This window comes from Candidozyma pseudohaemuli, assembly GCF_003013735.1.
Source record: "Candidozyma pseudohaemuli strain B12108 chromosome Unknown scaffold00005, whole genome shotgun sequence".
NCBI lineage: Eukaryota > Fungi > Ascomycota > Pichiomycetes > Serinales > Metschnikowiaceae > Candidozyma > Candidozyma pseudohaemuli.
In genome coordinates this window covers 537,690-563,021 of record NW_020194439.1, presented here as the reverse complement: position 1 = coordinate 563,021, position 25,332 = coordinate 537,690, and the positions used below count along the sequence as shown (strand labels likewise).

Genomic DNA, 25,332 nt, shown 5'->3' with positions numbered 1-25,332 from the left:
CATTAATTCGTACGTCATTAGTCGATAAGCATGGATTCAGCGTCCGTTTTCTCGTGCTCCGTTGTTCTAGAACCTGAGAGCGGGAGCCTGCTGTAGTATGTGTTCACAGACAGAAGCAACCCGTTGTTGTAGTTCCACACCAGCCAAGCCTCAAAAGCGATAGTGACAAAAAGAAAGACGAGGGTGATGACGGCGAAAGTGACCAAGGAGGTGCGGCCGGGGAAGTACGAGCCGGGCTCCAAGGCCACGTCGTAGGCGGAGGTGTATTTTGTGAACAAACGGATCGTCTTGAAAAGCACGTAGACTACTCCGCCACAGAGACAGCAAAGCGTGAATACACTGAGCCAAAGAAGCTCTCGTGTTGCGGCGAAATCAGCAAGGAATATCACCACAAGCGTAAGCGGGAGCATGCAACAGGTGAGAATGAATTCCTTGGATGTCTTGTCCGAGACCATCACCACGATGAACTGGACGGTGAAGCCCAAGAAGAAGAACAAGTCAAAGATTAAAAGACTGCGGTGGATCTGGAAAACCGTGTACATGCGCTTGATGGCGATGGAGGCGCCGATCTTCTTGAACTTGAACCACTGGACAGACCTGTTGAGCACAAAGTAGATCATGAACAGCTGCAACACAAAAGTTACCGCCAAGACGCCAATTGCAGCGATATTAGTGCCTCTGGCCGCCGCTCGCCACGCAGAAGAGTTCACCATGTTCAAGTTGGCTGACACTTCCTTGTACTGAATGCCAGTGTAGATGACCATGGTAGCGTAGAACAAGCACAAGAGCGAGAAAAGCAACATGTTCTTCGTGTGCTGGGCAATAACTGTCACCAACACCTGGTAGAAACCAGCAAAGATGAAAAGGGCAAGGAAAATAGACATCTCCATGTACCGAGCGTTCGATGGGAACTCCGTCCGGTGAACATTGATAACGCCATACATGAAGCCCTCGAGGCCCACGACAAGCAAAGCCGAAATCACAGAAATGGCCAAGCTGACCTGGGATCCTCGAACATACCGTTTGTCGTCTTCCTTCTGAGCATTATGGCCCATATACTGGCCTTGCTGAACAGCAGGCTGCACAATTGGCTCATATTCCGTATGTGAATCTAGAGACACCTTCGATATGGTCAGATGCTGATCTAGCGACAAATACGGCTGCGATCCGACTCGGGCATAGTCATATAGACTGAGGTGATCCTGAGATGGGATGGTCCCTAGTCCGGGACGAGCCGAAGAAGCCGGTCTGGATATCAACAGGTCATTGTCATCGATGGTATCCTCGACGGAGAGGTTTGTAAATCGCTTCATGGGTGAGGAAGGTGAAGAAAATTGGGGTCCGGCGGGATCATGTATTATAGACTTTTAGCACGACTTTTAGCACGCAGAGCATCTGCGGGACTGCGTCAGGAGGCAGAGGCTATGTCGTGCCCCAGATGACGAAGTTTGTGGAAAACGCAAGCACTTTCAGCCGTGCCGAGTCTGAAATTCCGTTGAGGGATTTTCTGTCTATGTTTATTTGGAGCAGCTAGGTGGACCTGGTCAGTCTGCTGGAAGCGAAAAACGTCCCACTCGCACGGACTCGGTGAGATCCAGACCCTTCTGAAAAAACATCTCCGTTCTCACCTGAAGCGAGCCACACGCTCAAGTAGGCAAAAACTTACGCCCACGACGTCATAGAAGCGCCGCTCAGACCAATCCAGAATAGTTTCGGGGGTCTTCCTCCAAAAGGCCCGCAGACTCCTCCGAGAGGTCGAGCCACGAGACCCGGCTGAAGTACTCGTCCTCCTCACTGGCCTTCTTGAAAGCCTCCATTTCCTTCTCAAGCACTAGGACACTGATGGCATCGTAGCCTCCTGCGCCAGGAACCAATCCGCCGACGCATCCAGGCAAACCGTTGCACTTGTCAAGCAACTCTGTCTGTTCAGGAGGCTCGATCTCGGCTCCTGAATGCTTCGTGACCTCTTGAAAGCCTCTTCTGATCTGTGCAATGGCTCTTCTAAGCAGCTCTAGCGTCGCTGGATCGGCCAACAACGTATCGTAGTCTCTATTCGTCTCGCTGAGGTTGTGGAGCTGCTCCAACGACCTGACAAAAGCCTTGTTGCCCTGGTTGAGATGCTCGTACCAGATAGCGCTTTCGGGATCCAGCTGCTTCCATGCGAGCACCTTGGAAACGAGTTTTGGTGTCTCAGAACCAGCACTCACGTCACCCATGAGGAGCTTGATTCCCTTGGGAAGCGAACAATGCGTGTGTGTGAAGCTCCAGTTGGAGTCGACGGCTTCACGGAGCTCCGAGCAGAGTTGTCTGTCCAGGTCTCTGCCGAGAAGGTGGTTGAAAACCTCGGGCTTGAAGCGTCTGTAGATGATGGAGCCGTAAACAGCAGCAGCAACGTCAAAACCGGAGCCGATCTTCTTCTGAGCTTCACAATGGGCGATTTGGGCCAAGTTGTGGATCGTGTTTCTCGTGTAGTTGAGCGGCTGCTTCAAGAAATGACTGAAAAGGGCTGCAGTAACCACCGACACCAAACCAGCAGAAGAGCCCATACCCGTCTTGGGCACCTGGTCAATTGGCTTCTGGTGAAACAAAAACGACTTTCTACCGTTCAGAGAGTTTTTAGCCGACGTGCCCTCGGTGGTATGGTAGCCTGGATCGGAGAAGAGCGTGATCTTGACGTCAAAACGGTCCGAGGGTAGTAGGTAGTTGAGCACAGTCTTGACGGTGGCCTCGAGGAAAGGGTTTTTTCTTCCCTGGGTTTCAGCAAAAGCAGGAGCGTCGTCGCTGAGCTTCACGGTGTACTCCCATTCTCCACCAAACTGTGGTGACGAAATGTAAATACGACAATCTGAAGACTCCACCAGCTGCACATGGGCGTGCATTCTGGACGAAAGTGCCGTAACATATGCTTCGTATTGAGGGTCAATGACCAAGTAGCCGCCTGCAAGGAGGGCTTTTCCTGGAGCACTGAAAACGTGGGCCATTAAGAAGTGGTAAGTGAAGTGGTGAGTTTTCGCGATGGTAGTGAAGGATGGATCAGACGAGGTAGATCTGTGGCTCTTTTTGCGGGCATGGTGCATTTGCTATAAACTAGGCGAAGATCTTCGGGTGATTTTGGGGTTTTGCAATTTTCGAGAATTGGTCTATTTATGCTTTTCGTTGTTGGCCAATGAGCTGGTCTTGGTGGGGTGATATATGGCTGCAGATATAGTGACTGAGCTGCTGGAACACCTAAAGATTTGAAGTGGCCGAGAAATAAAAACCTTCTTGTCTGTTGTTTTTATACTTCCGTCTTCAAAGCCTCTGGAGCACTATCTCCACGGTCTCGGCAGCAACGGTGGCTGTGGTACATGCAAGGGTGCACTGAAGGTCTGTGTTTTCTGCTACATGGCTGGCTCGAACCACATTCCGGTTGGGGCTTAACGATTTGACATAATATGGGGAAAAATGACAAATTTCGAGACAAGCTGTTTCGGTGATTTGGCCGTGATGGTGTGATTTGCAGCCATTGGCTGGAGAGCGAAGTCGTCAAAAGGAAGCGGGCAGTTTGCAGATATGGTCAGCAGAAGGGTTTCGTGAAAAGTTACCTCCAAAAGGTGGAGTAGTAAATATGAAAGAAAGTCATGAGTGATGCCAAAAGAGCATTCAGTACTACTTGGAGCATCATCGGACATCGCCTTATGTAAGGAAGCGGCAAACAGCCCAAAACAACGGCATTTGTAGTTATCCCGTCCCCTCCGAAAATCGTATTTACTTCTCCATCCCATTCGTCACCAGCCCTTGTTTTTGTGGTAGGCTTATCTCGAAGCCATCTTTTCAAATGTCCGGTACAATGTCCGTAGCGAATACATCTAGAGACTCACTGATCTGCTGCATCGTAATCCACCAAAATGACAGACGAACAGCTCAAAAGTGAAAAAATCGTCGGAATCATCGGTCTAGGTGACATGGGTGCCATGTACGCCGAGCGGTTTTCCAAAGCCGGCTGGAAAGTCGTCGGAGCAGACAGAGAAGACAAGTTCGTGGAAACCAAGGCCAAGTTTGCAGGCCAGGCCTTTGAAGTTCTCCGTTCGGGACACCACGTTTCCCGTGTTTCCGACTACATCATATACAGCGTGGAAGCGAAAAATATCGGCGCTATCGTACAAACCTACGCTCCTTCTACTAAGGTGGGTGCAGTGGTTGGAGGTCAAACATCGTGCAAAGCTCCCGAAATCCAGGCCTTCGAGGAAGCAGTTCCAGAAGATGTGGATATCATTTCCGTTCATTCGCTTCACGGACCCAAGGTCGACCCCACGGGACAGCCCTTGGTGATCATCAAACAGAGAGCATCTGATGAGAATGTCAAATTCGTGGAAAGCCTTGTGTCATGCCTCAATTCCAAGGTTGTCCATCTTTCAGCAGCTGAACACGACAAAATCACCGCCGATACACAGGCGGTCACACACGCTGCCTTTTTGTCGATGGGCTGTGCATGGAAGGAGATCAACCAGTACCCTTGGGAAACACCACGATGGGTTGGAGGTATGGAGAACGCCAAGATGAACATCTCTCTTCGTATCTACGCCAACAAATGGCACGTCTACGCCGGTTTGGCCATCACCAATCCCTCAGCGCATGGCCAAGTCCAACAGTACGCACAGTCTGCTACTGACCTATTTACGTTGATGATCCAGGGCAAGAAAAAGGAGCTCCAGGAGCGTTTGTACGAAGCCAAGAACTTTGTGTTCAGACACAATCCAGACCACAAGAGCCTTTTGCTAGACGACGCCATTTTGAGCGAGTTTTCCTTGTCGAAAACACCCCCAGAAGGTAGACTGCAACCCAACTCGCATTTGTCGTTGATTGCCATTGTGGACAGTTGGCACCACTTGGGTATCGTGCCTTACGACCACATCATTTGCTCCACGCCGTTGTTCCGTATATTTTTGGGTGTCACGGAATACTTGTTCTGCACGCCGGGGCTTCTAGAAGACTGTATCGATGTGGCCGTCAGCGACCCGTCTTTCCGTCACGACGATCTCGAATTCACGTTTGCCGCACGTAACTGGGCCAATATCATTGCCAGAGGCGACTACGAATTGTACAAGAAGACGTTTGAGGAAACACAGCGCTTCTTTGAGCCCAAGATCGCTCACGCCAACGCTATCGGAAACGAGATGATCAAGACTATCTTACAGCGGGTGAAGGAGCGGGAGCAGTAAAATTATAATGCAGTATATGAGGGAGGGGCTCTTCGTCAGCGAAGGAGGAATTTATAAACCAGCTATATTACATGCCATGTAGAAGTGCAGTGTGGCAGAGTGGGAGCTTACAACTGCTCGTCCTTGATGACGTCCATGAGCCAGTCCAAGCCTTCGTTGAGACCCTCGCCACGGATGGCGCTGGAGGCCACTATACTCCAGCTTCTGTCCTTTAAATCTGTTAGACTGAGAGCCTGGGACACCTCGGCGGCAGTCAAGGCGCCAGGCTGGTCCTGCTTGTTGGCAAACACCAAAAGGGCGCTATCTAGCAATTCCTCCTCCTTGAGCATGGTGTGGAGCTCCTTGCAGGCAATGTCGATACGGTCTTTGTCGGTGGAGTCCACCACGAATATAACGGCAGCGGTGTTGCTGTAGTAGCATCTCCAGTACGGACGGATGGAGGTCTGGCCACCAAGATCCCATATGTTCAAGGTCAAGTTTTTGTATTTCAAGGTTTCCACGTTGAATCCGATGGTGGGCTTTGTAGTGACAACCTCACCCATCTGCAAGCGGTATAGGATGGTGGTTTTACCGGCACCGTCCAAGCCCAAGATGAGAATTCTGATTTCCTTCTGCACGCCCCAGAGCTTGCTGAAGATGTTCATAAAGCTGAATGTTTGGCCCATGATGTGTTGTGTAGTGGCGTCTGGGTAGATAGGCCTCAGCGAGTTGATTATTCAGATATGGACACATCTGTGATCCTACCGCATTGTTACCGCGCACGACTCCAGGGTCCATGGTGTGGGTTATAGAAGGAGAAGGGAAGGTGGGAGAGGGGGAATGGCTGTTTATTGAAAAAGAGGTGAAGGTTTTTTGGGGCTGGGAATTTTTGGAATTTGGAGGAGAGGGTGCTGTGGATATAGAGGGTGTATCTGTGAGGCCAGACTCACATGTAAAAGGCAGGAAGAGGGAACAGCAGGGGTGTGGCAAGGAGGGTGATCCAATTCGACCTTTCTTTCTGAAACTCCAAGATAATTGGTACTTTTTCTGAAATTACTGGTCTTTGCAAGTCTGCTTCTCTGATGTGCTGTGAATGGTTGCAAAATGGCGCGGCAGTATGTCTCAGCATGTAGCGGGTCTGGTCCTCAATCAATTCTCAAGGAATGGATCAAATTCAATTTGGCAAATATTCGAGATTGAGGCTAAAGCGCTAAATCCATAGAAAATACGCTTTTGTTCAATCCAGCGTTCTGTGCCCGGGGTGGCTGGTGCCGGAATACCCGAGCACTCAACCTTAATCCTACCGAGCCTCCTCATAACCACCTACCACCTAGCAAGCCAAAACCACCTAGCAAGCCGAAAGCCAACCTTCTACATCGCCCCTACGCCTACACTTCCCTAATAAATAATCATAATCAAAGTCTAAAAAAGTGGAAAGTCTAAAAAGCGGAACAAGTCCACAGTCTGCTAACTCGACTCTCCAGCCCAGGCTGCCCAGGCTACTGGGTCAGAGCCATGATCCGAAGCAGCTCGGCGTTGTAGCACGCCGCCTCACACAAAACACCAAGATGGTGCCTCAAGTACTGCTCCCAGGTGCCCAATTCCGTGTCCACCATAAAACATCTCTGGCGGTACTGGGCAAACCCAATGCGTTCGTGGAAATGGGCCTCGTCGGCGTCGGTGGGTGCAAAACGAGCACGGCAGTGGGTATCAAAAAACAGCATGTACCACCCTTCCAACGAGGGTCTCAAGGCCTGCAAGGACGACAATTGCGGGCCCAACTCGGCGAGGTGGTCGTCGATTCCCGACTCCAAGTCGGTCAAAAACTCTGCGGTGAAATTGTGGTTCAGGCAGAGTGACCGCACGGTGCCCATATCGTGGGAGCCCTGGACTGCAAGGCCTCTGGCTACCGCGGCGGTGGCTGCGAAACACTTTCTGGCGTGAACGAGCGCATTGGCTTTGGACGCCAAAAGCCGGTGTACGGAGGCGTGGGGCCCCGAGGCGACAGACTGGAAGAAGGCCTTGAAGCGGCGGCAGATTTCTCTTCTGTGTCTGTTGTAGCCGGGCTCGAGGGGGTCAAGTTGCTCGACCTGGTGTGCCATTTCGTTGAACTCGGCTGCGAAATCGTGGGGTGCGACCTCAGGCTGAGGGACCAGGGCGGCCTTCAAAAGAGGGAAGACTGCCGGGGCACGAAGGGCGCTTTTTGGGTGGAAACCACGGGAAGCGGGAGTATTTTTGCTGAGGATGGAAGGCGCATCGTCAGCGGAGAACTCAACCACGGCGTTGGTTCCAGAAAAGCTCACCTTTGTGGATTTCGCAGCCACGGGCTTGTCGTAGAGTTGAACCACGTCCAAGCCCATTTTCTCGAGTCTACGGAAACTGGCGTCGTCAGGGAGTGCTTGAGCGAGATGAGCCTCCAAGGCACTAGGGCGTGGGAGGCTTTCCTCGAGCGTGGCGCTGGAATCGTGCTCCAAGGTCTCAATGCGTGGAGACTTAGCACAAACAGCATCGGGGCCATTGGGCGAAAAGGCCGATTTGGGGAGAACAACCACCGTCACGAGCGGCAAGCGGACGGTCTGGGGAAGCAGCAAGGCGCTGGTCTGGCTTTGGCGGCGCCAGGTCTCAAAGAGCCAGTTCAAACGCACGAAGAAGTCGTGGTAGGGCGAGTAGACAAGGCTCTTTGGCTTGGGGGCGGTCACATCGCCGGCGGGTGGCTGGGGGAAAGTAAGCTTGAGTGGGGTTCTCTTGAAAGGAGAAGCAGGGACCTTGTTGGATGGGGAGGTGGTCCAGATTGGGCTGACGCCAGGAAGCTTGACAGGCTTCGATGGGTTGAAGGCAATTCTGAGAATTGGAAGCGGGTCAATTCTGAGAATGGGAAGACGGTAGCCAATGAGCCTGGGGAGCATGGTCGCTGGGACGGCTCTGTAGCACAGAACTGGTCTGGCTGGAACTGCGCAAATAGGTCCATACGAAACCACCAGGCTGATGGAATCGAGGGAAGGGCAGTCGACGTAGGATTTCCTGTCGCGTCTGAAAAGACGTCTGAGGAGCTCCTTGAAGCGAGCTCTCTTGGAAGGCTTCTGGGTGGAGGCCAGTTTGGCTGCAAGAGTCTCACCGTCAAGGCTAACCAGAGTAACGCTGAAAGGCGTTGAAAAGGGCAGCGGACGGGAGAAGCAGGTTTCCAGAGAGCTGGCGGAAACAAAAGCGGGGTGGGCGCTTGAAAAACGGAAAACGGACTTCATGACGTGAAATCTTTGCATTGTGGAGTGGTGGGTAGGGAAGAAAGAACTGCAACACAAATGGGATCGCGATATACCCCAGAGATTTGGCCGGCGGTACAAGCTGGGAGGGTCAGTTGAGGGGCATGCCGTGAACAAGGGAGTTATTTAGTGAATGACGCCGTTTTTGTTGGAGTTTCCTTGAAGGGTTTCTGGATGGTGAATCCAGGGCTCTTTTCGCAGCCATTTCTCCATAGTTAAGGCGGCACTGTGAGAGGGGATCCTTAGCAGGGAGCCCCAAACCCTGCGTTTTCGCCCCTTTGTTGCAATGATCCAGAAACTAAAACTTCCAAAAATCACAGAAAGCCTGCCCAATCGCTATTATCTCGATCCTCCTGCCTTCTCTGGTTCCTGATTACGTAAGTTCTGACCGATTGCTAGACAATGAGTACTCGCCTCCCAGCAACACTTCCCTGAATTCCCAGAACACAACAAAATTTATCAAAATATACCAATCTAGATAGTTTTGTCTCCCCATTCTGGAAAACCACTACCCCATGGATCCCTCCACATGGGCCTCCATTGACTGACCTACTTCGGCGTGGTGTACGGGTTCTCGGACCACTTCCCCAGAATTAAGCTCACCTGCTCTACCTTCCATATACTCATCATGTCTGAACCACGGGGTATTCTAAGAAACAAATCTGAATCCGGCCGTCTGCCACTGAGCGGCGAGGCGGAACTCGATAGATCCGAGGTTATTCGGAATACTCGGCTCAATGCTCAGTTGCAGTCCGAGTCCAGCAAAGGAGAGAGAATCAGAGCTAAAATCGCCGAGGCCAAGGAGGCAAACGGCGACTCTAAAACGCCAGAGCACTTGAAGTGGGACGAGATAAACTTGTACAAGACAGAGCAGGAGAAGGCCGCCACCATGAAGATCGACGAGCCCAAAACGCCTTACGAAGGCGGTTTCAACCCCGAAGGCGAATACTACCAAAAAGATGACGACGAGGAAGAGATTCCCGACTTTTCTCTCGGCGAGGGCCAGTTCGACAGTGAAGCCGCTCCAGCGCAAGACGACAGAATCACCAGAGACGAGGCTGTGGAGGACGAGGAGGAGGAAGACGAGGACCAGCCTCTATCGGCAGAAGACAGACACAAGAAGTTCGAGGAGATGCGGAAGGCCCACTACCACCAGGCTGCCAACCCGCTCAAACACAGAATTGAGGTCTCTGACGACGAAGACGAGCAGCTGTAGCCTCCCTCACGATTCACGATAAATAATGTTTCATACTAACAGAGCAAGCGACGATAAAGAGCCTACAATTGAGTTTGTGGTGACTTGTGATAAATATTCTATGCCCTCTATATATCGCCTAGGCAAAGTACTTCAAGTGACCAGCGCTGACAGAACCAGCAGAGGTCAACTCAGCAGCAGTCTCCTTGATAGCAGCCTTGGCCTCAGCAGCATCGCCAGCAAGCTTACCGGCAAGAGTAGCCAACTGGGTGTCGTCCAACTTCTCCACCAACAACTCAAGATCAGCGTCGATGTTGGCAGAAGAACCCTCGTCACCGAAGTAGGCCTTGTCCTTACCAGCAGATCTGACAGCTCTCTTGTTCTTCTTCTTGGCAGCCTTAGCAGCCTCCTTGGCCTTCTTGGAGTTAGCCTTGAGAGCAGCAGCCTCCTCGTCGGCCTTCTTCTTAGCAGCCTCTTCCTCAGCCTTCTTCTTAGCAGCCTCCTCAGCAGCCTGTCTGGAACCAGCCTCCTTCTCCCACTTCTTTCTCTCCTTCTCCTTCTTGGCCTCCTCCTTGAACTGCTTGATTCTTGGGTCCTCGGACTGGGCACGCTGGACAAAGTCGATGATTCTCTTGTTGTCCTCCTGCTTCAACTTCTTTCTGTTGGAGATGTTCTTACGCTCAATGTAACGCTTGTGGTCTCTGTTGGCGGTGTCGTCTGGAACGTCCTCGTCCTTGAACTCGAAGGTCTTCCACGAGTCGAAAGAGCCCCAGAACTTGTAGAAAGCGTCAACCTCTTCCTTGGTGGCATCAGCAGCACCCAAGAGTGGGACTGGCTGCTTCTTGGAGAAGTGGGCCTCGGACTCGAAAACTGGGCCCCAGGCCTCGAAGAAGTCGTACTGGGTCTTTGGAGCTGGAGGCGCAACAACAGCAGCCTCGTCCACAGAGTCGTACTGCAATCTCTTAGTGGAGTCCAACATGATCTCGAAAGCCTTCTGGATAATCTTGAAGAAACCGTCCTGGTCCAAGCCACCGGCAGCAGACTTCTTGTCAGGGTGGTGCTTCAACACCTGCTTTCTGTGGGCTCTTCTGATCTGGTCCTCAGTGGCCTTGTATCTCAAGTGAGAGATACCCAAAACAGCGTACAAGTCAGCGGTCTTCCACTCTCTTGGGTCGTGGGCCAACAACTCGGCAGACTGCTCCTCGTCACCCAAGTCATCGTCAGCGTTCTCCTCGATCTGCTTGACGTTCTTCTCGGCCTCCAACTTTTCGTATTCAGACCAGGTGTGGCCTCTCAAGGTTCTGGTAGCGTGGGCCAAGAAGTATCTGCCAACTGGCTCGATAGGACGGCGGGTTGGGGCGGTGAAGTTCTTGACGGACTCGAAAGCGGGGGTCTTAGGACCCTGGAGGGATGGCAAAACAATGGACATTTGGATGGTGTGGTAGTGAGATGGAGCTGGAAAATTTGTGGTAGTAGCTGTGGGTGTGTGCAGGCGCCATCAACAAAAGGCATCAACGGGGTGGTAGACAATGCTTCTACGAGAGGTTGCTGGTCTTTTTTTGGTGAATTTGATTGTTTTATTAAGGTGGGTTTATGTGACGGGATTCAATGGCGGGCGATGGTCGATATGTCATTGGGAAGGCAACCCATGCATCTCGCAGCCACATCGCTAGAGGTTGTGGTGACATTAATGCAGTGATAGCTTGGATCCTATTAGTCTATGAAACTGTTTAAAGTGAACTTGCTTTTCACCCCCATTGACCATCTGACTGTGGTGTGACTTAATTTGCAGGCTTTCCACTTGCCCTCATATCTGGCACACATAACCTTCCCGCTAAGCTTGGTTCGACCTCGCCCAATGATGTCGAGAAGGATATGGAATACTCTTCTCTTTCCTTGAGAAGCTAATTCTCTGCTTTCCAGAAATAAACTCCGAGTGACGCCTCAATATCATCATCACACCATAATCCATCATCACACCTACTCCTTGATGGCGGCCATGTCAAGCACCTCCACGGCGCCTTCTCCCTTTTTGAGCTGTGCATTCTCGCCCTGGAGCAAGTCAACAATCGTCTTGTAATTGGAAGGATCAATGATCGCAATGGCCTCAAACAACTTCTCACCTGCCTTCTCGTCCTCTACCGTATCAAGCAACGCCCTAAAGTGTTCATCGAAAGCTGGCTGGACACGAGCAAGAAGCGTGATTTTCACCTTCATCTGAGCTCTGGCAATCGGCATGACCTGCTCTTGAATCAAAAGCTTGATTGCTTCTAGAGCTTGTGTCTTGGCTGGTTTGTTGGGGTTCAAATGGAACTTGAGCTGGTTGAGCGCCTTTTGAATCATGCTGGGAGGGTATCTTTTCTTTGATCTGGGGTTAATGCATTTCGTGGAGATGAGGTTCAAGAACTCATTCTGCTTTTGCCTCAAGTTGGCACTTCTCTCCTTCTCGTTCAATTGAATCTCGCCCTTGTCCAAGATTTCTAGGATGATCTCGTCGTGATTCGTGGAGCCAAAAGCGTTAAGAAGGTCCTCGTTATTGGCCACCTGACCTTTGGAAACGTTCATGAACACTTGCGGAATCTGAAGCACCTCATCTATATCCTTCTCAACTCTCAGTCTCCAGTCCTGGACTTTATTTTGGTAGCAGGCTATTTCAAACCGCTTTTTACCTTTCCTCATTCGAACAAGGGAAACATTAGTGAGCTTGATTTGGTTGGACGGCTGGTTGATGACTGCCATAATGAGAGTAGTATTGATAAGCGATGCCTCATACTAAGCGCGCAAGTATGTACCCACAACCAGTGGGTTCATTTTGACAAGACATTTTTCTGGAATTTTCTAAATCGTGATTCAGGGATATTTTATGCTGAATATTTAGGCTATCTCAGCGTACCATTATTTTGTTGCTCCGACATGGGCCTAGAAGTGAACTATAGTAAAACCTACAACATCTACTAATCGTTTAACGGAAATCAATTCAACTTTATTGTTACGGCAACAAACCCGCTCGATCACTTGAGCACAACCTTGTAGGTGGCGATCTCGAAACCTCTCAAGGAAATATCCACCGAGTTGTCCTGCAACTCAAGCTCGTGTTCAACCTCCTCCAAAGCATTGGCCTTGTAGACCTTGTCCACAGATAAGCCGAATTCAAGCTTACCACTGGAGGATCCACCCAACGACTCGTAAACACGAACCACGATCGACTGCTGGCCCTTGTTTTGTTTTTCGATGTTCTCAGCAGTGCTGATATCCTCATCGTCCTCACTTCTCTTCACATTCGACAAGACCAAGGATGAGTCTCCAGACAAGCTGATGGCCTTGGTGATCAACTCCACCTCTTCGGGGTCACCGTGGGTGTACAAAAGCTTGTAGTTGAAGTTCTGAGCCAATCTCACGATATCAGGACCCAAACCACCCTTGTGAGGGTACACAGCGTAGGAGAAGTCATGGGAGCCCATATCAGCCTTGTCATCAGGAGCCTTGGCAGAACGGAGGAGCGACAATCTCATCAAGTTACCGTGAATGGCAGCACCATACTTGGAGTCGTTGAAGATCGAAACACCGTAGTTGTGCTCAGACAAGTCCATGAATTTGTGGTGGCAAACTTCAAACTTGGCAGTGTCCCAAGATGTGTTGTAGTGAGTGGCTCTTTGGGTAACACCGAATTGAGTCTCGTACAGCGCATACTGGGCAGTCTGCAAAGTAGTTGGGAATTGCACCTTCAAGAACTTGTAAGTTTCGTGCCACTCAACGTGAGAGGTGAACCTAAGGTAGTTGTTCTGGGAGATATCCTTGTTGTTGGTGATACCGACAAGCGAGATGGTGGTCTCGATGTAAGACTTGGAAGAGATCTTGTGCTTGATGACCAACTTAGACTCCAATGGGTGACTAGAGGAAGAAACAACCTCACCATTCTCAAGGAACTTGAACTTGTTGAGCGAGTAAACCTCAGTGTCCCAAGCAGGGAAACTCAATGGCTCATCATCAAAGAGCACCAACTGGTTACCAAAACCGGAAGATGCCTTGGTCTTGGCAGTGTCAATAGACTGGCGCCCGGTGATCAAATCCTTCAACGAGAAAATCGTACCATTTGGAGTAATCTTGGCCTCGAGCAAACCATTGCTCAACACGAAATGGTCCTTGACCTTGTTGATCGACGCAGGGTACTTGAGGTCAGACTCACGAATGAAGGAGTTGTCCACGGTGTTGAGACCGAGAACAGTGGAGCTACCAGACTTGCAGCTCACGACGTCAACAGCAAGACTGGAGATATCCTCATTAGGAACCTCCACCAACTCGATTCTGTGCCATGGCAAGGTGTTAATTGCCACAACCTTCTCAGAGTCCTCATGTCCAGCATGCTTCAAAGCGTCCTTGATCAACTTGTCCAATTGCTTCAAACGCTTCTTGAGCATAGGCTTGACCTCCTCGTAATACACCATTCCGATACATGAACCTGGGATCACATCGTGGAACTGACACAAAGCAACGTCCTCCCAGATGTCTTGAATCTCCTTCTGAGGGTACTTGTAGTCCTTGGTGGTGACCGACAAGTAGGAAGCAAGGTATTCCAAGTCGTGGAGCTTGATCTCGGATTGTCTAATCCACTTCTTGATGTCAGCCTGGGTTGTGTAGGTACCTCTATGGAACTCCAAATAGAGCTCACCAGACCAGGTTGGGAGGTTTCTTCCCTCGTCAGACTTCTCCAAAACGTCAGCATAGAAGTCCTCAACCGTGTTGCCAAGCTGCACAGATGGAATAGCGGCGGTTGTGTTGGAGATACCTCTGCATCTTCTCAACTTCTCCAACATCTCTTCAGTTGGACCTCCGCCACCGTCACCGTAGCCGTAAAGCAAGAGACCGGTTGGAACATCTCTCAAATTGTGGTGTTGAGTCTGAGACCTAACAACATCACCAAAGTGAGCAGCAGCGGTGTAGGTGTTGGCTGGAGGCATGTGGACGAGAACCTGCGAGCCATCAATGGCCTTCCAGTTGAAAGTGCTCAATGGGAACTGGTTGATGTTGTTCCAAGAAAGCTTTTGGGTCAAGAACTTCTCAATGCCGACAACCTGACAAATCTGAGGGATCTGCGAAGAGTAGCCAAAGGTGTCAGGCAACCAGAAGACCTCAGACTTCTGACCGAACTCATCCAACATAGCTCTCTGACCAAGCAAGAATTGTCTGATCAAGGACTCACCACTTGGCAAGTTGGTATCGTTTTCGACCCAAGAGCCGCCAATTGGCAAGAACTGCTTCTTGGCAAACTTCTTCTTGATCTTATCCAAAATCTCGGGGTGGTCCTGCTTCAACCACTTGAACTGCTGCATCTGGGAGGCGACAAAGACGTACTCGGGGTAGTCGTCGGCAATCTTCAACTGAGTGGTCCAAGAACGCACGATTTTTCTTCTGGTTTCAGCAAAAGGCCACAACCAAGCGGTGTCAATGTGACAATTACCCACGCCAAACACATCGGTCTTCTTCAATGGGTTCTTCTTGAACACCGCATGTGAGTCGACGTCAGAGCCCAAGAACTCCTCGGCAAGCTCTCTACACTTCAACACAGAGGACCTGTCCTCGGGGTCGAAAGCGTCCATGATGTTGTTGGCAATCTGGGCAGCCTGGTACTTGTCTCTGCCGCCTGGCAATTCCCTGGCGGCGTCGCTCAAGATCCAAAAGTCCCAGTACAACTTGCGTGCGTTCAAGTCGGGCCAGACCAAGTCACAGTGGGACAAAGTGTAGTACTTGTTAGGGTCTGGGTGGCCCTGGTCACCGGTGCCAAACATACCGTTGCAGGCAATCTCCAAGTAGAACAATTGCTTGCCAGACTTCTTGTATGTCTTGGGGAGCTTGTAGAGGGTTCTGTCGCCGCCGGTGAACGCCTGCAAAGGCGTACCGTGACTGTCGTAGATAAGGCCCTCGTTGCCACAGTCCCAATGAAAATCGATTTCCTCGACGTCCTTGTTCTTGAGCCAGTGGTCGGGGATCTCCCACTCAATCTTGAACCAGAAGGTTCTCCAGGAAGGCCCGAACGAGTCGCCCTTCTTGGCGTCCTCCCACTCGACCTTCTTCCAGTCAATGTCACGGAAAAGCGGTCTTTCGGTGTTTCCCGGACCGCTGTCGCCAGGAGTCCTCCACACCTTCAACGAGATAGCATCCGAGTTGGAGTCGACTCTTTCGTGGTCGTAGAATTTAGGGAGATTGAGCTGCGGGTACTGTCCGCCCTGGTCAATAAACTGCCTCAACCTGTTCTCATAGATCAGGTCGATGGGCTTGAGTGTGGGCTGGTGGTTATAGCGATCGTAGCCCATGGTGGTGCGGATTGAGAAGTGGGATTCTGGGGTATTTAAGTGCGCCAGGAGGTTGCTGGATAAGCGTGGTGCAGGGACCAGCTAGGTGCCGTCAGACACGGTAGCAAAGAAAAAGTTAAAATGGAGGAGGAATTGGGGCTTTGGAGATCATGTTTTTGGTTTTTGATTTGGAGGAATTGAAGTGGGAGGGTGGGGAACTGGTCTGGTTCACTGGTTGTCTGCGAGATAAGGTGGAGGCTGTGAGAGCAGGAGATAGACGAGGTGATTTACATGGAGAGTACAGAAATTGGAGAATTGAAGGCTTGAGGTTGGGATATGAAAAGAAGAGAATTGTTTGTGTTTAGTTAATCTGTGAATTTAATTGGTGGATCGGTCAATTGGTTGATTGGTGGATTGGCTGGCTGTGGTGCCGAGATCCGGTGGACCACTCGGCACTGAACGGACCATGGACCGATGGGGCCAAACCGGTATTTTCAAAATTATCAGATGAAAGACACTTTTTGTTTTTATCTTGTAATTCGCTTTAAAATATCCTCCATGACCCCTTTGTCGGTTGCTGGTCCACAGCCTGGAGACGGTTGCAAAGTACCCTGCGGGCCGCACGAGCCTCACCCCTGGAGCCACGAGGTCAATAGGGGTTTTTCGAATTTTCTGAATTTTCCTAATTTCGTGATCTCCTGAGGAAGAGGCGTTTTTGCAACACCCTTTTATTCCAATATTTTCTGGCTCTGCCTGATTCATCCCGTTCGGGTTTCGGCGTGCCACACGAGGAGTCCGGGGTGCAGCGGGTGGCCGGATTAGGAAAGGTTATGACGAGATTGGGCAGGCGATAAGAAAAGCGAAGAAGTAGGAGAATTTCGCCGAAGGCAGTGGTGATAAATTGATTTGCTTGAGTTGGAAAGTTGGTTTTTTGTCGGTGTGCCATTGTGGCTATGGGGCTGGCTGTGGTCCGATTGGTGTTTCGCAGCCAGGCACCGATAAGCTTCTGGAGGGGCTTGAGGTGTATGGTCACGATGGCGATAAGGTTTAGATGGAATGTTTGAAGCAGTTGGATACGGGTGTTTTGGATTGTGGCTTGGTTTTGGTGATTTGGCAATTGGGCAATTGGCGAATTGGGGTGGGTTGGCATTGAGGCCGAGACCGGGATTCTCTGGTGGGGTGGTCAAAAGGCGTAGTATAGTCATTTTGTTAAAGTGCGAGATGTAGTGGTATCGAACGAAAAATGCTTCAATGGCTTGGGCTGTTCTCTCTAAATTAGAGTTTCGTGTTTGGTTGACCAATACGGTCGGTCCGTGATCTGGTGGCTTTTCAGCTTATCGGCTGCGAAACAGACTTTAAGCCGTGATCACGAATTGTGGTTGCAAGCCTCACGGTTGTCAACTGGTGGTAGGAGGAAGGAAGCTCTTATAAGTTGAGATATTGTCCTGTGGTTCCCGAGCTCACTGGGTTCGGTCGTCAGGCTGAAAGTCATGGGGAACCATAGACAATACCATAGAGCCTCACTATTGGTCAACTTGAAGAAACCAATCCTCGATATCAAATAAGTCAATTGATGCTAAAGATTAACTCAATAACACAATAAAGGCTGCGATAGCCTATTTCGAAGTCTATGGCTGTTTACGTCTCATCTACACTGGTCCATCCGTGCATTCCCCATGAGCAATAAGCTCCCACCAGGCAGTTGTTCAACCACATCACCTCCAGATAAACACCATCTTCCCTACAATCAACAAAGCCGCTCAAATCATGAAAATATCTGCCTATTCTCAGACTCAATTGGCTTATCAGTTAGTGCGGCTCCGGTCCTCAGCGCGGCGATTGTGGAATATCACAAGATTGTATTATCCGTGATAAGTGGTCTCGATGGTCAATTAGCTTTAGCAGATTCTAAACCAAAGTCTAACGCTACTTGGGTTCGTGGACCCTTGTGACCGTGATAATTAACAAATCCACTTTGATTCGTCGCCATTGAGGCTTAATTCCGCTCCGGTCTTCGTCCAAGGATACTCCCAATAAATCGATCCAATGCTTCAGATAACTGGCTGACCACTTGTCCCAGACCCAATTGCATCATCTACAACATAGTAACCTGGTCAATGGCCAATCACTACCCTCAATGCCGCCCAATGTCTCAATCCAACTCACTAACAACCGTAACAGCAGCTACTACAGCCCTACAACAGCAAAAGTCTTATAGTATATTCAATAGGTCTATCGGCCTGCGCTAGAATCCATGACTTATTTGTCCTGAATCTTAACCTCCTGGTCCTTCTCGACGTTGGCAACGCCCTCGTGGGACTTCAAGGAGCTGATGTGGACGTCTGGCAACTTCGCCACGAAGCCCTTGATCAAGGAGAACTCGCTGAGCACCTCGCCGCCAAACTGGGAAACCTGGTGCTTGACCTTGGAGGCAAGGTCGTCGGAGGCATCCTCCTTCAAGGTAACGATGTATTTGTCTTCGGCCATTTTCAGTAAAAAAGTAGTAGTAGTTGTGGGTGGAATCTCAAAAATGTGAGGCTCCAGGAAGTACTTGCTGCGCGCCGCAGTCCTCTGCTTTTCGCCACCAGGGGATCTTCGCCACTGGGCCAAAAATAGAAAAGAATGGACGGGCCAATGGGTTATTAAGGGCTGCTTTTGGAAGCAGTTTTCAATTTGGTGACTTTTCAACCACATTGTAGCGAGTTTGCCTGAACCCCCTTTGCACCCTAAACTGATGCCTTCGCGCCATGCTCGCGAACTCCACATTTTCCGACACTGGCTTTCCTCACATAATGGGTATATTTGAAACCGCCCACGCAATTGCCGGCAAAATCCGCCGGGCCGGATTCTATCTTTACATTGGAATTGTGTTTGGTCTGCTTGGATGGACGTTTTGGGAGATGCACCGCTTGAACAAGCAGCTAGAGAAGAAGCGAGAGCGGGAGGATCGAGACAGAGAGAACGAGCAACGGAAGCGATTGCACCGCTGAGGCAGGCTGAAGAAAGAAGAAGAGGCCTTTTGCTTTGAGGGAGTTGATGCCCCAGTGCTGGCACTGGGCGAAAGGAGGACGGTGATTGCTTGGTTGAACCAGAATGTACGGCTCGAATCTTCAGAATGGGGTAATTCAATTGGGCTACTTGACTGAGGTTGAATCATTGAGCATGTATTGAGAGCATGGTCTGCGGCTTTTACTGGAAAAGTACCAAAAGTACATATTGATCGAGAAACACTTGAACGTTCTTCTGCCTTGTAAGGTACCTCTCGAGTTGAGACGTTGATGGGTCTAGGGTGGAACTGTTGGCCTTTTGGGGGAGTACCGGTAATAACCAAATTCACAAATGTAAAGCACTTTCTCGTTGGCAATGGTGGTTCTCTTCGACTCAGTGTGCCTCATACTCTATTCAAGCCGTTCGGGGTATCAAGATGGGTATTTAACCGAAAGAGGTCTACGGATTTCATGAAGATGAACGAACTTTCTTATTCTAAAATATGATAATGCATCTTTTCGTGCGTCTCGAACGGTACGTCTCAAAGGGGAAGAACAAGCACTAAAGGACGAGATGCTACCACTGAGACATAATATTTATTTATTGACGATTGCGATACCAGAGCCTCTTTTGCACCAACTGGTATAGACTCCCCAATATAAGCATCCTTCTTTTGTCTGAGGCAAAGCCTTTCAAAGCCCTCCAAAGCCTCTAAGAACCGATGATCATCAACTACGTTAACATCTTCACTCAATTCGTTTGAACCTCTGAGATTCATAATCCCATGAACAGTAGCTCTTATTGACTTTTAGGTAAGATCAAAAAGTACGATTGCCCGGTACTGGGATCCAATGAAATGTGTCAACCTGTCAAGGTGTGCATATCTCTGATAGATATGCGGCTCGCTTTCAATACAACCCCATAGTACTACTACTTCCTCTTGAAACAATCCATTTACTCCAAAAAAATGGGAGATCTTGAGAACAATTCTCCACATCCAAGGACCGAGAAGGATGCCCTCAACAGGATCACATTCTTAACAACTGCAGGAATGTCTGTGTTGGTGTTCCAAGTATGCCTTTTAGCGGGTCCATTATACTCAAAGGATACTTCAAATCTTCAAATTGGCCTCATTGAATTTATAACCTTGATTGAAGCCTCACTATTTGCATCAGTATTTGGCTTTCTTGTCGGCTACAGACCAGTTATCCTAGTCGGTTTTTCGATTAGTACCTTATGGCCTATCGGTGCCCAGATGTCGAAAACTTACGAGTCTAATCTGCTTAAAAACATCGCCTTCATCACCAAATGGCTCTGTGTTATTGTTATTCAAGGGATGGTTTTGACAACTATACACCACTTCAAAGATCTCGGCAAACAGAAGTTCTCGATTATCGGCCTACTAGGCATAGCACTTACTTTCGGTGCTAACATGGTTGCCGTTGTTGCTGTTCCTGGCGATTGGCTTGCAATTGTGTTTGGTGTTTACTCTTTGGCAATGCTTATTCTCCTGTACTTTACCGTTCCTGATACTCCTCGCTGGCTCGAGGAAGTAAGCTTCACAAAGTTGTTGCCTCATGTTATTGGATATTTTGGAAATGCACTAGCAACATTTGTTTGGCTCCAGTACAATTCATTTTTCAAAGGCTGGCTCTTTGGCACTTTGTTTCTGGTGGCTTGTTTTGCAGCCGGCATCTACAGCTTGATTGTGCTCAATTACGGATTTCCAAATCGCTGGAAAGAAGAATTTCAGGCAAGGCGACAAACATCTGCGGAAACCTTATCGTGGTATTCCATTGAGTAGTATAGTCGTCTAGAAGTATGTATACGTTCACGTCGAATCGTCTTCACTGACTACAGTGCGACATTGCATTCGCCTCATGGCGGCCTCAACTTTGATAGAGTAATATAAAAGACAAGCTATCCATTTCGTTTCTCTTATCTCCTTTAATTTTTCATTAACCTTCTCTTGCATATCAATATCTCTTGCTAAGATCTGCAGCAACATGTCAACCTGTCAAGGTGTGCACAATACCTGTCATGATGCGGCTTCCTTAGCTAGAAACTCGCTAAAATTCGCCTATTTCCTTCACCATCATTCACTGTTTCTTTCATAAATATGAGTGACATCGAGAGCAACTTCCCCGATAATTTGCCTGGGAAGCAATCCTTCAGCCAATCAGCATTTTTGACTACCTCTACATTGTCAACGCTTGTGTTTCAAGTGTTTTTCGGAAGTGGTCCTTTATATCTGACGGATACGGGGCCCATTGCCAGAACACTCTACCAAATGCTTTCAATTATTGGATTTTCTGTCTTCAGCATTTCAATTGGATTTCTTGCGGGATATAGACTGGTTACTCTCGTCGGCTTTTTTATCATGGCATTATGGCCCCCAGTGGTACAGCTTTCAATATTGTACGACTCCAATGCGTTGAGAAACATTGGCATACTCACTCAATGGCTGCTTGATTGCGTTTTAACAGGAATGACCTGTGTGGCGCTTTATCACTTCAAACATCTTGGTAAGCGAAAACTCCTTAAATTCTGTTGGATAGAAGCGGCAGTGGGTGTCATTGCAAACATGGCAGTTCTTGCGATATTCCCAAGTAACTGGCTCCCATGGCTTTTCAGTGCTTATTGCTGGGCCATGTTGGTTCTTCTGTACTATACCGTTCCAGACACTCCTCGCTGGCTCGAGAATGTGACCTTGTTAGGATTGTTACCTCACATCACCGGCTTTGTGGGATACATGCTAAGTGCATTTGTGTGGCTTCAATATAAGGGAAAGTTTCAAAATGGGTTTTCATTTGTTTTGTTTCTGGTTGTCTGCGTTGCAGCTGGGCTTTTCAGTCTCGCCGTTCTTGGGCTAGGGTATCCACAGAACTGGAAAGAAGAGAGAAGGGCCAGGTTACTGAGGCTAGAGGAGATAAATTCCTGGTTCCGCATTGAGCAGGAAGTCAGCATTCCATAGGTGCTAGAGGATATAGACATTGAGTAATTGAAGCGTGATAGTCCATGGCCGCTTCACAATAGAGAAAGTTCACGAATCTTTTATTGCGATCGCTTAGGTCCTGAGTCTGTTCAATAGCCACTAATCTGACTTTGTATGTTTTCCAATTACGGTCAACCAGGCCAAAAGGAAAACCCTTCCTGTTGAGTCTCCGACTTGCCTATATGGAATATGGGTCCATCCACATATGCCTATTCTTACCACAATAAGCTAGGCCCAAAAAATACAGACAACTACATATTCCAACTTCTTCTTCCACATTCGTTACCTCCACGAAACATGAGCCAATTATGAACACTGTCTCTTGACTTGTCCACACCACTTCTACCACGGATCAGCCCATGTAGCACATATCCCATACTCCCCCATACTAACCCTCGAACAAACTGGCCGTGCATGTCTACATAAAATAGAAAATCCAAACAAATCCAAAATCCTCCGATCCTCCACCCCTTCAGCCTCCACACTCCCCATTGTACGCCTCTCTACACCATATCGCCCATAACCAGGGTGGTGCTTTTCCTCACACATATATACCCTGGTGCGCGGCCGGCTATATCACCACCGCTTTTTTACTCATGTTGCTACCTTATACCTTTCTTCTTCCATGTTTGCCCTTTTGATCGCCACTGGCTATTTTGTGTGGAGAGCCGGTGCTGCTGTAAAGCATCGTTTCTGTGGAAACCAGGAACGGGAGATCAACGAATCCAACGTTAACCGCAGGGGTCCTTTTAGAGATACTCCTAGCAGAGCAGGTGTGGTGAGGAAGAAGAAGAGTTTGGATAGCGAGGCCACGTTGGTTCCTGAGTCTCGGAGAAGAGCTCAGGCGTGAGTTTAAAGCTGTGTTGGTGGGATCAAGGAAGTGAGAGAATAAGCCACAGCAGAGCCACATAGAGGCATACCCAAGGGTTCCGAAGTGCTGATGCGGTTTTGGTGAGTGGGTTGATTTCTCGCGTGACCGACCAAAAGTGTGGTTTTTTCGATGACACGATATTTGTCTTCGGCCTTCCTTTCTACTATATTTCCTGCCGTTTGGGGACGCCTTCGATGGTGGTTCCCATAGTGCCGGGTTCACGACGTCATCGAGACAATGGCGTGGATCACGAGGCATGTTTCCAGGGCTACGTTGCTACAATGAGCCCCCGATAGACCTTTCGACCGACACGGTCCTTGCATTGATGATTTTATGAGATAGACGAGACGAAGCATCTCGAGACTTACTACTGGACTTGTTGCAACTGTTGCAACTGATTGCTTGACTGCTTACTGCTTACTGCTTACTAATAACCTGGGTGCAAGTTTTTGCTTGGGTGAAGTCCAAAACCAATCAAATTGAGGAGCTTGGCGCTGGTCCATACATTGCTGTTTGTCTCCTAAACCCAAATGGCAAATGTGACCGTTCCTTCACACTCGGCCTCGAGGCCTACTAATCCGCATCATATGGCATTCTCGCGGTCTGGCCAAGTGCCGTACTACCTCCGATAGCTCCTTCGAGGACAGCACAAGAACCAGAACCAATTGATTAGGATGAAACTGCTAGATGCCTGAAATTTAGCGTGACCAGTTATGTCCGAGAACTTTTGGACCCATCTCCTCGGCGGTATCGCCAGTTCTGCAATAGCCGATCCCGCTACCACTTGCTGTGCGTACACTACTGCACGGAGTCGGGCCGGGCACACCCCTCCCAGCGACTCAGAAACTCCCTGCCCCTGTTTTTTTGCTATCACTTTCATAAAACACAAAAAAATGGTTAAAGCAGGTATGTTCCAAGTGTTTTGCAGCCATCAGTCAGCCTCATCCCATCGCCCTTGCGTCTCGTCCGAGCCTTGCCTAATTTGCTCATAATATGCTCACATTGAGCATTTATTTCGACGAAACCGACAACCAAGCTTTTAGACATTGCAGGGAACATTAGCGAGGCATTGACAGGCCCGATGATAAGCCCTGAACGGCTGTTCAATTGACACCCTTTTGCATGATATACTAATACCCAGTTGCTGTTATCAGAGGAGACTCTAAGGTTTGCGGAGTTGTCAACTTCGAGCAGGAGAAGGAATCCGACCCAACCACTATTTCCTGGGACATCTCGGGCAACGACGCCAATGCTCTCAGAGGTATGCACATTCACCAGTTCGGTGACAATACCAACGGTTGTACCTCGGCTGGTCCTCACTTCAACCCATTCTCCAAGACCCACGGTGCTCCAGAGGACGACAACAGACACGTTGGTGACTTGGGTAACGTCACCACCGACGCTTCTGGTGTTGCCAAGGGTACCAAGAAGGACCTTTTGGTGAAGTTGCTCGGTCCTAACTCTGTTGTCGGCAGATCTGTTGTTGTTCACAGCGGCACTGACGACTTGGGTAAGGGCGGTAACGAGGAGTCCTTGAAGACCGGTAACGCTGGTACCAGACCTGCTTGCGGTGTCATTGGCCTCACCAACTAAGCCAGCTAGTCCATAGCGCAGTAGTTAGTCAATGAAGTTGCTTTTCAACGTTTTGTAGATGCTATAAGGAAGATGGAACCACCTGAAGGGGTTTAGTAATGCAATTGACTCTACATTGTAAGAATTGAGCGAATCATGGTACCATAGATTGGAAACGAACGGATCGACTAGAATCATGATCAACGTCACAACTGCCATTCACGGTCAACGACGTTAAAATTGCCTAGAAGAGAATCAAGAGGTCTATCAATTGTGGTCACATTTTGTAAAAAGCCAGAGTGAATTGCCAGTATGACCATCACCTTCAGCGTCATCCCATGATATCCAACCACAACGTTGCCCCAACCTATTTGAATTGCAGTTTCCTGATTCAAGCACCTATAGATGACCAATTGATACTAAATGATCCAAATGGGGTCCTTGTAGCTGTAGTAGGTGACGAAAACGTGCATCTAGACCAACGGTGTGCACTAGTTTCGACCCTGGGAAGCACCTGAATGACCCAATGTCACTTTTTGCAATTTGTATTTCAAAATCAGGAAAGATTAACGGTTCCTTTGAGTCCTTTCTTCGTAAATCGATGACCATTTCGACCTAATTGTGGGTATTCCAACCCAAAAACATGATCGTGAGACACTGCCTCCGTAGTTAACGCCAAATAATATCGATTTCTGGCTCTGATTCAGTCAATTCCAAGGAATGAACCCTCCAAAGCACAGCCCACTTGAACTCGACCGTCGTCTATAAATAAGGGTGCTTTTTCTCTCTCAAACACCACCCCCATTCGAGTCTCAGACCTACTCCTACATTGTCGATATCCATAAGGAAGTCCGATGAAGGTCCCAAGAAAGCTTATCTAGTAGAGTCTGTCTCGGGTGGGGGTGCTGGTAAAGCATTCAGTACATGTCTTGTTTAGCCAGCCAGCCAGAAATGTGGATGCCTCCTTCAGTCAAAAAGACA

The 25,332-nt window shown here is 49.2% G+C and overlaps 12 protein-coding genes across 12 annotated transcripts; 5 read left to right on the top strand and 7 right to left on the bottom strand.

Moving 5' to 3' along the window:
- Window positions 1-17: 17 nt before the first annotated feature.
- C7M61_002684 (uncharacterized protein) lies at window positions 18-1,313 on the bottom strand (the record flags this gene model as incomplete). Its single annotated transcript, XM_024858051.1, has 1 exon — window positions 18-1,313. The coding sequence occupies one exon, from the start codon at window positions 1,311-1,313 to the stop codon at window positions 18-20; it is 1,296 nt and encodes a 431-aa protein (XP_024713977.1).
- Window positions 1,314-1,691: 378 nt separating this feature from the next.
- ERG8 (phosphomevalonate kinase) lies at window positions 1,692-2,981 on the bottom strand (the record flags this gene model as incomplete). The annotated part of the gene is made up of 1 exon (XM_024858050.1): window positions 1,692-2,981. One exon carries the CDS (start codon window positions 2,979-2,981, stop codon window positions 1,692-1,694), a length of 1,290 nt encoding a protein of 429 aa, XP_024713976.1.
- Window positions 2,982-3,887: 906 nt separating this feature from the next.
- On the top strand, window positions 3,888-5,201 carry TYR1 (prephenate dehydrogenase (NADP(+)); the record flags this gene model as incomplete). The annotated part of the gene is made up of 1 exon (XM_024858049.1): window positions 3,888-5,201. The coding sequence occupies one exon, from the start codon at window positions 3,888-3,890 to the stop codon at window positions 5,199-5,201; it is 1,314 nt and encodes a 437-aa protein (XP_024713975.1).
- A 107-nt stretch (window positions 5,202-5,308) lies between these two features.
- On the bottom strand, window positions 5,309-5,866 carry ARL1 (Arf family GTPase; the record flags this gene model as incomplete). The annotated part of the gene is made up of 1 exon (XM_024858048.1): window positions 5,309-5,866. The coding sequence occupies one exon, from the start codon at window positions 5,864-5,866 to the stop codon at window positions 5,309-5,311; it is 558 nt and encodes a 185-aa protein (XP_024713974.1).
- An 813-nt stretch (window positions 5,867-6,679) lies between these two features.
- Window positions 6,680-8,422, bottom strand: C7M61_002680 (uncharacterized protein; the record flags this gene model as incomplete). Its single annotated transcript, XM_024858047.1, has 1 exon — window positions 6,680-8,422. The coding sequence occupies one exon, from the start codon at window positions 8,420-8,422 to the stop codon at window positions 6,680-6,682; it is 1,743 nt and encodes a 580-aa protein (XP_024713973.1).
- A 646-nt stretch (window positions 8,423-9,068) lies between these two features.
- On the top strand, window positions 9,069-9,656 carry C7M61_002679 (uncharacterized protein; the record flags this gene model as incomplete). The annotated part of the gene is made up of 1 exon (XM_024858046.1): window positions 9,069-9,656. The coding sequence occupies one exon, from the start codon at window positions 9,069-9,071 to the stop codon at window positions 9,654-9,656; it is 588 nt and encodes a 195-aa protein (XP_024713972.1).
- A 118-nt stretch (window positions 9,657-9,774) lies between these two features.
- ZUO1 (zuotin) lies at window positions 9,775-11,064 on the bottom strand (the record flags this gene model as incomplete). The annotated part of the gene is made up of 1 exon (XM_024858045.1): window positions 9,775-11,064. One exon carries the CDS (start codon window positions 11,062-11,064, stop codon window positions 9,775-9,777), a length of 1,290 nt encoding a protein of 429 aa, XP_024713971.1.
- A 551-nt stretch (window positions 11,065-11,615) lies between these two features.
- Window positions 11,616-12,374, bottom strand: C7M61_002677 (guanine nucleotide exchange factor; the record flags this gene model as incomplete). The annotated part of the gene is made up of 1 exon (XM_024858044.1): window positions 11,616-12,374. One exon carries the CDS (start codon window positions 12,372-12,374, stop codon window positions 11,616-11,618), a length of 759 nt encoding a protein of 252 aa, XP_024713970.1.
- Window positions 12,375-12,646: 272 nt separating this feature from the next.
- On the bottom strand, window positions 12,647-15,946 carry AMS1 (alpha-mannosidase; the record flags this gene model as incomplete). Its single annotated transcript, XM_024858043.1, has 1 exon — window positions 12,647-15,946. One exon carries the CDS (start codon window positions 15,944-15,946, stop codon window positions 12,647-12,649), a length of 3,300 nt encoding a protein of 1,099 aa, XP_024713969.1.
- Window positions 15,947-19,880: 3,934 nt separating this feature from the next.
- C7M61_002675 (uncharacterized protein) lies at window positions 19,881-20,717 on the top strand (the record flags this gene model as incomplete). The annotated part of the gene is made up of 1 exon (XM_024858042.1): window positions 19,881-20,717. One exon carries the CDS (start codon window positions 19,881-19,883, stop codon window positions 20,715-20,717), a length of 837 nt encoding a protein of 278 aa, XP_024713968.1.
- Window positions 20,718-21,293: 576 nt separating this feature from the next.
- C7M61_002674 (uncharacterized protein) lies at window positions 21,294-21,887 on the top strand (the record flags this gene model as incomplete). The annotated part of the gene is made up of 1 exon (XM_024858041.1): window positions 21,294-21,887. One exon carries the CDS (start codon window positions 21,294-21,296, stop codon window positions 21,885-21,887), a length of 594 nt encoding a protein of 197 aa, XP_024713967.1.
- A 646-nt stretch (window positions 21,888-22,533) lies between these two features.
- SOD1 (superoxide dismutase) lies at window positions 22,534-24,372 on the top strand (the record flags this gene model as incomplete). Its single annotated transcript, XM_024858040.1, has 2 exons — window positions 22,534-22,702; window positions 23,921-24,372. 2 exons carry the CDS (start codon window positions 22,534-22,536, stop codon window positions 24,370-24,372), a joined length of 621 nt encoding a protein of 206 aa, XP_024713966.1.
- Between the last annotated feature and the right edge of the window lie 960 nt (window positions 24,373-25,332).